We start from the raw sequence: 11,020 nt of genomic DNA on the forward strand, positions 1-11,020 counted from the left end.
TGCTATTCGTGCACCCAGGTTCGTCGTTGAGTACACCATCGCAGGCGCTCCTGTCTGTCAAACAGCGTCAAGGGTAACTGCAGCCACGGTCTCCTATCTGATAGTCCATGCTGCTGCAAACGTCGTCCAACTGTTCTTGCAAATGGTTGTCGTCTTGCAAACGTCACCATCTGTTGACTCAGGGATCGAGACGTGGCTGCACGATCCGTTACAGCCATGCAGATAGGATGCCTGTCATCTCGACTGCTTGTGATACGAGGCCGTTGGGATCCAGCACGGCGTTCCGTATTATCCTCCTGAACCCACCGATCCCTTATTCTGCTAACAGTCATTGGATTTCGACCAACGCGAGCAGCAATGTCGTGATACGATAAACCGCAATCGCGATAGGCTACAATCCGACCTTTATCAAAGTTGGAAACGCGATAGTACGCATTTCTCCTCCGTACACGAGGCATCACAACAGCGTTTCACCAGGCAACGCCGGTCAACTGCTGTTTGTGTATGAGAAATCGGTTGGAAACTTTCCTCATGCCAGCACGTTGTAGGTGTTGTAGCCACCGGCGCCAACCTTGTGTGAATGCTGTGAAAAGCTAATCATTTGCGTATCGCAGCATCTTCTTCCTGTCGGTTAAATTTCGCGTCTGTAGCACGTCATCTTCGTGGTGTAGCAATTTTAATGGCCAGAAGCGTATAAAGTGTATCAGTATGAATGTTTCTACGACCGGATAACACAGCTGCTGGTAAACGTTTGAGGCTATATGATCGTGGCCCACGAAACCCTTCTCTTCCTAACGTTTCGTCCACTACTGTGCTGGACATCTCCGGTAAGTCCCGCGCCGTTGTGAATGGAACGTTAGAAACGCAAGGGTTTCGTGGGCCATGACCACACACACCGAACAGCTTACCAGCAGCAATGTTACCAGGGGCATTCAGTAAGTAACACAACACATTTTCTGTAAGCAGGTTGGCTTTCTTCACGTTTAGAATACACCATATTATTCCCCAGTATTTTGCCCAAAAAAAACTGTTTTTCAGCACAACATCCGTTTAGTGCGACGACCTTACGACACGTCCCTGGGACCAGCCCTATGCCCGCACACTATCACTCTACGGGTCGACGTCGGAGCCAACACCTTGGTGCGTCAGTGACCTCCTCCATTCAAACGTCGAGCATGCTGCCTCGCACTAGACGTGTTGATTTCCTATTGGCTGAGCCTTACCACTCTGCAAAGGCTACCCATTGCAACTGACCAAGGACGGACTATGCTACAGATATTGGACAGTGGTAACTGATTATCGTAGTAACAGCTCGCGATTTATCAGGCATGTAAAATGTGAGAAAATGAAAGTTGACAAATATCACAGGCAACTTCCAATGTATTGCTGTCTTACACTCAGTCTTCTGGTTCAGATTAGAGTTGTAAAACTTCCTTAGCTACCGTAGACTACCACAAGTAAAAGCAGACTACGGTAGTTTCAGCCTAGTATATTTGGTCAGTTGAGGTTGCACCCGCATGTCCCCCAAGTTAAGTGTGTTGCATACCTATTGGGCGTTACCTCAGAACGACCGCTTCTTTTATGTATGCGATCAGCGTCTTACCAGGTTCTCCTAGAAGCCGGAAATGGTAAATCGTCTACAAATTGAGTGACGATAGCACCTACTCAACATTTTTGTTCTACAAGGTTATCGTCCTGTCTGTTACTTAAAAATAAACAGTATTTATAGCAAAATTGTACTTGTCAATGTTTAATTCACGTTTTTTTCGGAAAATTTTTATTTATAATGTGAAACAGGAATGTTGTAGTAAAAATGAGGAAAACAATACAGGTCTCTCATAAAGCGAAAAAATGCGATTCTCTCAACAAAAAGGTAAAATAAAGAAAAAAGTGAAAAGAAAAATATATCAAACATCGCTTCAATACATTGTCGAACTTACATGAGACAAGTCTCTGGTGTTTGTGAACAACTTTTGCATTTACTAATAACAACAGCATACTCTTGCCTTTGATCATGACTCTTAATGTTCTGTTGAACACAAAATAACAACAACTATGTACATTTTTTAAGTTTGTGCATGTAAACTTCACTTGCATCAAAGTAATCGGTTACACCAAAGCGCAGAAGTTACATAATCAATTAATTTTTATTACTTATAAAATGCAGTTTATATTCTGCATTGATACAAAACACACAATGGACTAATATTGCTGTTTTAATTATGTGCAAAAGAAATAACGAAATAAACAAAGAGAAATTGTCGGCTGCTGGTGTCTCTCTTACACATTCATTTATGTTTCTTTCCCTCAGAGTGCTACCATTACTACAGGTAATCCTACCATTTACTATGAAATTTGCCCACTGTGCCCAAACTATTGAACCGTAATTTTGGTAGAGCGCAGCTCTCATTTAGATGAAAAATACAGTGTTGGAGCTATATTCTACGAACATTTATTCATTATTCCACGTCTTCTCTAATCCTCCTTGCAGTGTTACATTTCCTCCTGTCTCTTGAGTTCTGCACATATTATACTTCCCATCTCGCTTAATGTTTCACACTCACCAGATTGCCGATGCAATGTTTCGCCTCTATTCTTTTTATTCTATTGCCAGATGGCTCAGTAGATAGCCGACTAATCCAAGTCTTCTGCTAATAATGATTTATCAGAGATGTTTTCACTTGTCTATTCATTCCACTGTTTCTCAATTTCGTGCATTAGCCACGGTAAACACTGTAGATCACTTTTAACACAACACAAATGTCACTGCGCAATCTTAGTCGACTGTATGCTTTGCGGCCAGAACGTGGACATTCAGTTTGAGCCTTTCCACTGACAGAACAGCTGTTAGCCGCAGGCAAGGGAACTGCGTGTTACTTATGCTGCACGGAGTTTCAGAACCACATCAGCGGAGGAAATCTTCGTGGTCTTAGGAGTATACCCGATAGATTACAGCATAAAATATCGGGCCACAGTATACCAGCTGGGTATGGGAAGGCTGCGCAAAGGAACTGCCGTAACTGGAGAAGGAGTCAGAGACAAACGCCAGTTACAGTAGTGGCTGCTGGAGACCTGGGAGAGCAGTGATAAAAGCTCCCTCCTTATAAAACATAATTAAAGTGATATCTGCAAAATTAGCTGCAGTAAGGTAATATATTTAATATTTTACAGGACATCCGAGTTCCTTATTAACTGTCATTATCAAGTGAGCAGCGAAAATAACGCTGGTAAGATAATTTGTATTTAAATTGTGTCTGTTTATGTTTACATTTGCATTGGTGCTTATGTCTTGTTGAAGGTGATGACCATATTACACCTACAACACATTTTTTTTTTCTGTCAAGTCGTGGTAAGTATAACATTTTTGAAGTTATACGACAAAAAAAACTCCTTTTTGAAAGATGCTTTGACAGTTCAGTATTTTGACAGTTCTTTACTACGATACTATTCGCTTACAAAGTATGCACAGGTTACCAGCAACGATATTACATTTCATTATCTTGATCTTCCTTTGAATTTTACTTATGGTCTGTGTATGTTTTATTTTCCATGTGACTATCACTTTTTGTATTCTGTTATGTCAATAAAGTCTTTGAGATAGTATTTATGTTTAAAGTCTGTGTGTTCATTTAGTATTTCGTGTGGATATTTTCTTGTATGACCACACTGGCTTTAAACAGACGTACGATCTCGAAAAATTTATCGATAATAGAATACAAAAAGGGAAAGTCATGTGGAAAACAAAACGTATACGGGCCATACATAAAACTGAATGGAAAATAAAAACAACGAAATGGAACATCATATCTGGTAAGCCGTACATGCTTTGGAAACGTATAGCATGGTAGTACAGAATTATCAATATATTGAACTGTCAAAATATCTTTAAAGAACTTATTTCTTACCTTTCGCAAGTGCAAAAAATATTATACTTACCTCGACTTTACAAAAAAAAAAAAAAAAAAAAAAATTACTATAGATGCAATATGGTCGTCACATCCTATACATATGTAAACATAAAATAGGAACGATTTACGTATAGATTATCTCATCAACTTTAGTTTGATAAGTCACTTGATAATGGTAATTAAGCCAAAACAGGCCTGTCGTGCAAAAAATTAAATATATTACCTTCTTGAAGCTAATTTTGGAGTTTTCATTTTCATTATCTATTATAATGACGTATACTATGCTGCGGACCTAACAGAACGTAAAATCTGTCTCCATCCGAATAGGTGTCGGAAGGCCAGATGGTACCGACCGACCGCCGTGTCATCCTAAGCCAACTGACGTCATCGGAGGCAGACACGGAGAAGCGTGTGGTCAGCACGCCGCTCTGCCGACCGTTGCCAGGTTTGGTGACCTGGAGCGGCTACTGATCGGTCAGGTAGCTCCGCAGTTCGCCTCGTGATGCAGTAGCGCTCCGGAAGGCCAACAGCACACGGCGGCCCAGGTGGTCACCCATCCAAGTGCCAACTACGCCCGACGGTGCTTAACTTCAGTGATCTGACGGGAACGGGTGTATCCACTGAGAGAAGTGGTAAGTGTATACCTTATGCCCCAACATCAAGGTATGTCGAGCAGAGTCCAGGCAGGGTCTATTCCCTCACTGGACACGACCCTCGTCCCATGCATCTGCACTGCATGAACCTCACGCTGTATCAGCATTTGTACTCTGGAAACCAATGCGAAGGGTGTTCAATAAGGTAAACCCCATTGAACCAGTAATGAGGGCTTTTTCGTGTTATACTCGCGTGTGGAGCACAGGAAGAATGAGTGCTTAAATACTTCTGTGCGTGGCGTAGTTAGTGTAATGTTGTCCTCGCGATCGCTGTAGGAGCAGCATGTAGAATACGATACTGCAGTGCGTGTGTTGTTAAGAGGTACTGTGCAGCGCTGCTACGGACATGCATAAAGACTGAAAATGCCAGGCAGCGACTTTCAGTTAAAATATCCTGCATTAAGCTTGTTGCCTGCTGAAACGGTTTTGTCAAAAGCCAGTATTTGATGTTCTTATATGGTGTTTAAAACTAACAGTTTCTGCAAAACTCGATATTTGCACTCAGCTGCTTAAAGCAAAAGTCGATAAATGCAAACTGTGCTTTGTCTTCTGAGAGATCAGAAGAGAGAGTAACAAAACTGGGACGCCGTTGTCAACGATAATGTGAGATAATGAACTGTAGAACGAACCGTAGGCAAGCACTTGCGCCCAAAACCAACAGCCGTCCACGGTGGCCGAGCGGTTCTAGGCGCATCAGTCCGGAACCGCGCGACTGCTACGGTCGCAGGTTCGAATCCTGCCTCGGGCATGGATGTGTGTGATGTCCTTATGTTAGTTTAAGTAGTTCTAAGTTCCAGGGGACTGATGACCTCAGATGTTAAGTCCCATAGTGCTCAGAGTCATTTGACCCAAAACCAACAGTAGGAATAAATTAGTGGCTTACACAACAGCCTTAACTCCTGCTTATTGCTCAGTGCTAACAGCTTTGTCACAGAGAAGGAACGTCAGAAAAGAAGCAAAAATGAGGAATACTGTTTCGATAAAGAACAGCACAAAGGAAAAAAGATAGACAGTACCTCTATGTGCCGCAACATTTGAAACTATCAGGGATGTCCAAAGACACAAACCCAAATGGGTATTAGACCAGGAGCAAACGAATCAACTGATAAACCACATGTTGCATAAACTTCGTGCAAGAAAGTTCTACGCAGTAACGAAAGAGGAAAATCAAGTTGTGGTTAAAGTATGTTTTGATATACGACAATACAACAAAACTGGCCCATACCAAAGTTCTCCGTAAGTGAAGTATCTGTTCAAGACAGGTTTGGATGTACAAGCTGTGCATTATAATTTATTTCTGAGCACGGGCAAAGGAAAGGATTGCTTTTTACAGTTGGCTTGAGACGGGAAGGACTGAAAGCGCGTAACGAAGCAACCTCTGCCCTACTGGATTTCCTCGGAAACCTTGAGGTGTCACAGCCAGAAAATGGTCCAAATGAAATATATTTATCTGCTTCATCCCGTACCGATCAAATTAAAAATATAGTAACTATGTGCAAATTAATGGCCTTCACGGAACAAACCGAAAAATTTTACAAGCTGGTATATGATTTCCCTGTTCGTCACAGCTGTAATCCTAACAGTGTTTGCCGGAGTGTGGTGATGTTTGGTCTGTGGGGCACTCAACTATGCGGTCATCAGCGCCCGAACAAAGTCCCAATCTTTACGCAGTACAATCTAGCCACTGCCACGGATGAGAGGGGGAGGGGTGAAAAGATGAGGACGACACATATACCCATTCCCCGCGCAGAGAAAATCCCCAACCCGGCCGGGAATCGAACCCGGGACCCCATGATCCAGAGGCAGCAACGCTAGGCACCAGACCACGAGCAGCGGACTTGGTAGAGTGCGTGAGGACTACCGGCAAAAGGAAGATAATATCTCAGCGCCTGAATACTGCTGGAACAACATGGCATCGTCAAGATGCTAAGTAAAGTTTGGGAAGAAAAGGATCTAAAGACCAGTGCACTAAAGGCCCTGAGATGTAAGATGCCTTTAAAAATACCTGCTCAGCGAATGATGGCTTATGAAGGTCTAACGAGAAGCTGTTGCTGTCAGTGTGGGGTACTTATAATGGCAGTCTCGTTGAGGTATAGAAACGACAATCCAGAAACTGCAGCCACGAAGTGAGAAAAGGAACCACCTTGGAAAAGGAGAACACGGCCAGCAAGGAAAGAGAAAAGATGTCTTAAAACTTATGAGGGAGTTTAACGTAAAGAACCGCAAGGAGCAGAAGAGTTTTGTAAGGATATTGTTGAAAGCGCTCAATATGTTCGAACTTTGGTATTGCTGCAGCCAGTATTTTGCTTTGTATTTCAGTATCGTTTGTTGCTATTTTTCACTTTGCTCATCAAGTATTTATGGAATATCGTGACACTAAAACATTACATTGCAGTAGTTTATTGCATTTCTATGCAAAATGAAGAATAAAGCAACTTTCTTTCTAATTAATGTTAAAGATAAAAAACGGCAAAAATGAATTTGAACGAGAATATTAACACAACTTTTAATTCACATCTTCGCTTTATCGGCTTTTGAAAAAAAACTTATAAAGTTTGTGCTTCTATTCTGAAATAAACAATGAAAATTTTAGAAAAGTCGAACACACAATCGGAATGGCGCGTAAAAAAGTTGTGTAAATGTTAAATTATTTCGTTAAAGTAATTGGCCTTTCGGTGTGATACTTAAAAAATACCTTTCCTCAAAAATGTACTCTTTTGCTTTTATCGAGTTTTGAAAAAAAGTCGTCTGCATTTCCCTAGTATTTTACCAACACCTTACTCAAGAGTGAGCCTATGTGATCATTCAATTTGACATTCTTACAGATGTTTACATTCAGTTATTTGCACGAGTTTATCGGTTGCAACTGTACAGCTGTCATACTGGAGACTACGTTTTCTTCGTTTTGCCAAGTTCACAATTTTACATTTCTGAACTTTTGTAGCAAGACGACAGTCTCTGCCCCACCTTGAAATCTTATCAAGATCCGACTGAATGTTGGCGCATCTCTTTTCACTTCCTCATTACAGATAACTGAATCGTTTGCTAAAAGAGTAACGAAGAATTTGCTTGTGGGCAGAGAGGCTCCCCAGAGCACGTCGTAATACACCGCAACCTTCTCACGCAATCCGCACGACTTCAGCTCACGTACGATAACGTACAGAAACAGACCTTAAATGCGACACGGGAGGCAACGCACAACCACAACAGAGGAAGACGACGAAACTGTTGCAAGCGACAATACAGATGAAAATGCCGATAACTATTAGCTTGGTGCTTGAGTTAGCAGCGTTTTTGTTTTGCGTATTAATATTCCGCTTGCGATGGGATTATTTATCGATCGTCGTTTTCTATTTGTATTTCACTGTTTCTGAATTTACATATTGTCGCTTTGTCCTCTGGAGACAGTGAGTGGAGCGGTGGTGGAGAAATCGGAACAATCCCGACACATTCGTCGACCATCGTGCGACATTTGAATGCGAAACAACAGAAATCAGCGAGTGGACTTGCGATGCATCTCTGCTTGCACGTCATCAATTGGTTCATGAACAACATCGACAGTTCCCAACCTGTATCGTTAGTGGCGACGAGAAATGGCGTCTTTGTGCTAACAGAAGGGAAAGGAAGGAATGGCTGAGCCCAGACAACAGACAAAGCAGCAGTTCCCCATACGAAGACTTACTCGCATCTACAAAAGACAATGTGGTATGGAACAGCGACGGTGTGGAGCGGAGTGCTACGAACTGCTTTTCCTGTGTGTAGCCATCACTGCTGACATTTACTGTCAACAGCTGAGACGTCTTGGACCAGGAAGACTGTTGTGAAGTGAGTCTACTCCACGGTAACGCCCGCCAGCCATTCTGCTAGACTGACGAGAAACACTGTGCAGGAGCTGGGTTGGCAAGTCATTCCGCGCCCACCTTATTCACCTGATCTTCCACCTCAGATTTTAACCTTTCCCGTTCTCTATCGAACAACTTTAAAGGAACTTTCTTTTCGGATGAAAATGACCAACGAACATGGCTTGACGAGCTATACGATTGAAAACCACATGATTTCTAAAGTGGTGGAATCGAAAAACCAGCGCAGCCTTGGAAAACTGTTGTAATTACTGAAGAAGAATATATTGTTGATGACTAGAGTCTCTGTTATGTGTACCTGTTGTGTTTATTAAACTTATGGAGAAAATCTACGAACATATGCAGCTACCAAATACATAGCCTGAAATTATTTAGTCTATAAATCCTGACGGGCTATTGTATCTTGAACCACTTTAAACATGTAACGTAGATTTAGGTGTAATAGATAAGTGACGATATGGTCTAGAGCAACATTTCGAGGTAACGCCTCCAACCCCCCCCCCCCCCCCCCCTTCCTCCAACCCTTCCCCATGACGCACCATTGACAAATCGAATCTATAACGCTCCTTTATTTTTTGCCGTCTTTACGCTTTTTTCAGTTACAGTAACACAATTGTAAAGTTTCATCTTCCGGCAGATGTAAGTCATTTTTGTTTCAATAGTAAGAAGTTGTGGGTGAAGAAAGTAGTATGTGACACCTAAATATGTGGTCCGCCTCCGAGGTGGACACTCCTCGAGATCTTCACCGTGAACGAATTGGGTCGGTTTGCTAAATGAAAAATTATGTCTCTCTGTAATTCTTCAAAGATACGATATTTCTACGATATTTCATCTGTGTCTCCGATTTTGCTTGGCCCACATTGGGCTTCTACACGACGCCATGAATACATATATAATTTCATATTATCATTTCATACGTCTGATCTCTTCACTGACCGCCAACGTAGCTGAGTGGAACAGCACGCCAGCTTGCCATGCCGGAGGGCCCGGGTTCGATTCCCGTCTGGGTTGGAGATTTCCTCCGCTCAGGGACTGGATGTTTGTGCACCCGTCACCCACCTGTCAGCCACCCGTCAGCCACCCGTCAGCCACCCGTCAGCCACCCGTCAGCCACCCGTCAGCCACCCGTCAGCCACCCGTCAGCCACCCGTCAGCCACCCGTCAGCCACCCGTCAGCCACCCGTCAGCCACCCGTCAGCCACCCGTCAGCCACCCATCAATCACCCATCAATCACCCATCACCCATCCAACATCCATCCATCACCCATCCATCATCCATCCACCACCCACCCATCATCCATCCACCACCCATCATCCATCCACCACCCATCATCCATCCACCACCCATCATCCATCCATCAGCCACCACTCATACATCAGCCATCACTCATACATCAGCCATCACTCATACATCAGCCATCACTCATACATCAGCCATCACTCATACATCAGCCATCACTCATACATCAGCCATCACTCATACATCAGCCATCACTCATACATCAGCCATCACTCATACATCAGCCATCACTCATCCATCAGCCATCACTCATCCATCAGCCATCACTCATCCATCAGCCATCACCCATCCATCAGCCATCACCCATCCATCAGCCATCACCCATCCATCAGCCATCACCCATCCATCAGCCATCACCCATCAATCAGCCATCACCCATCAATCAGCCATCACCCATCAATCAGCCATCACCCATCCATCAGCCATCACCCATCCATCAGCCATCACCCATCCATCAGCCATCACCCATCCATCAGCCATCACCCATCCATCACCCATCACCCATCCATCACCCATCCATCACCCATCACCCATCCATCACCCATCACTCATCCATCACCCATCACTCATCCATCACCCATCACTCATCCATCACCCATCACTCATCCATCACCCATCACTCATCCATCACCCATCACTCATCCATCACCCATCACTCATCCATCACCCATCACTCATCCATCACCCATCACTCATCCATCACCCATCACTCATCCATCACCCATCACTCATCCATCACCCATCACTCATCCATCACCCATCACTCATCCATCACCCATCACTCATCCATCACCCATCACTCATCCATCACCCATCACTCATCCATCACCCATCACTCATCCATCACCCATCACTCATCCATCACCCATCACTCATCCATCACCCATCACTCATCCATCACCCATCACTCATCCATCACCCATCACTCATCCATCACCCATCACTCATCCATCACCCATCACTCATCCATCACCCATCACTCATCCATCACCCATCACTCATCCATCACCCATCACTCATCCATCACCCATCACTCATCCATCACCCATCACTCATCCATCACCCATCATCCATCCATGACCCATCATCCATCCATGACCCATCATCCATCCATGACCCATCATCCATCCATGACCCATCATCCATCCATGACCCATCATCCATCCATGACCCATCATCCATCCATGACCCATCATCCATCCATGACCCATCATCCATCCATGACCCATCATCCATCCATGACCCATCATCCATCCATGACCCATCATCCATCCATGACCCATCATCCATCCATGACCC

The 11,020-nt window shown here is 43.8% G+C and overlaps 1 protein-coding gene across 1 annotated transcript; it reads left to right on the forward strand.

Moving 5' to 3' along the window:
- The first annotated feature begins 9,457 nt into the window (after window positions 1–9,457).
- Window positions 9,458–10,801, forward strand: LOC124551198 (early nodulin-75-like). Its single transcript, XM_047126189.1, has one exon. The coding sequence runs from the start codon at window positions 9,458–9,460 to the stop codon at window positions 10,799–10,801; it is 1,344 nt and encodes a 447-aa protein (XP_046982145.1).
- The last annotated feature ends 219 nt before the right edge of the window (window positions 10,802–11,020 follow it).

Source organism: Schistocerca americana, chromosome 9, assembly GCF_021461395.2.
Source record: "Schistocerca americana isolate TAMUIC-IGC-003095 chromosome 9, iqSchAmer2.1, whole genome shotgun sequence".
Taxonomy (NCBI): Eukaryota; Metazoa; Arthropoda; class Insecta; order Orthoptera; family Acrididae; genus Schistocerca; species Schistocerca americana.

Coding starts and splice junctions, on each gene's coding strand:
- LOC124551198 (XM_047126189.1), top strand. CDS start 9,458: ATGTTTGTGCACCCGTCACCCACCTGTCAGCCACCCGTCAGCCACCCG.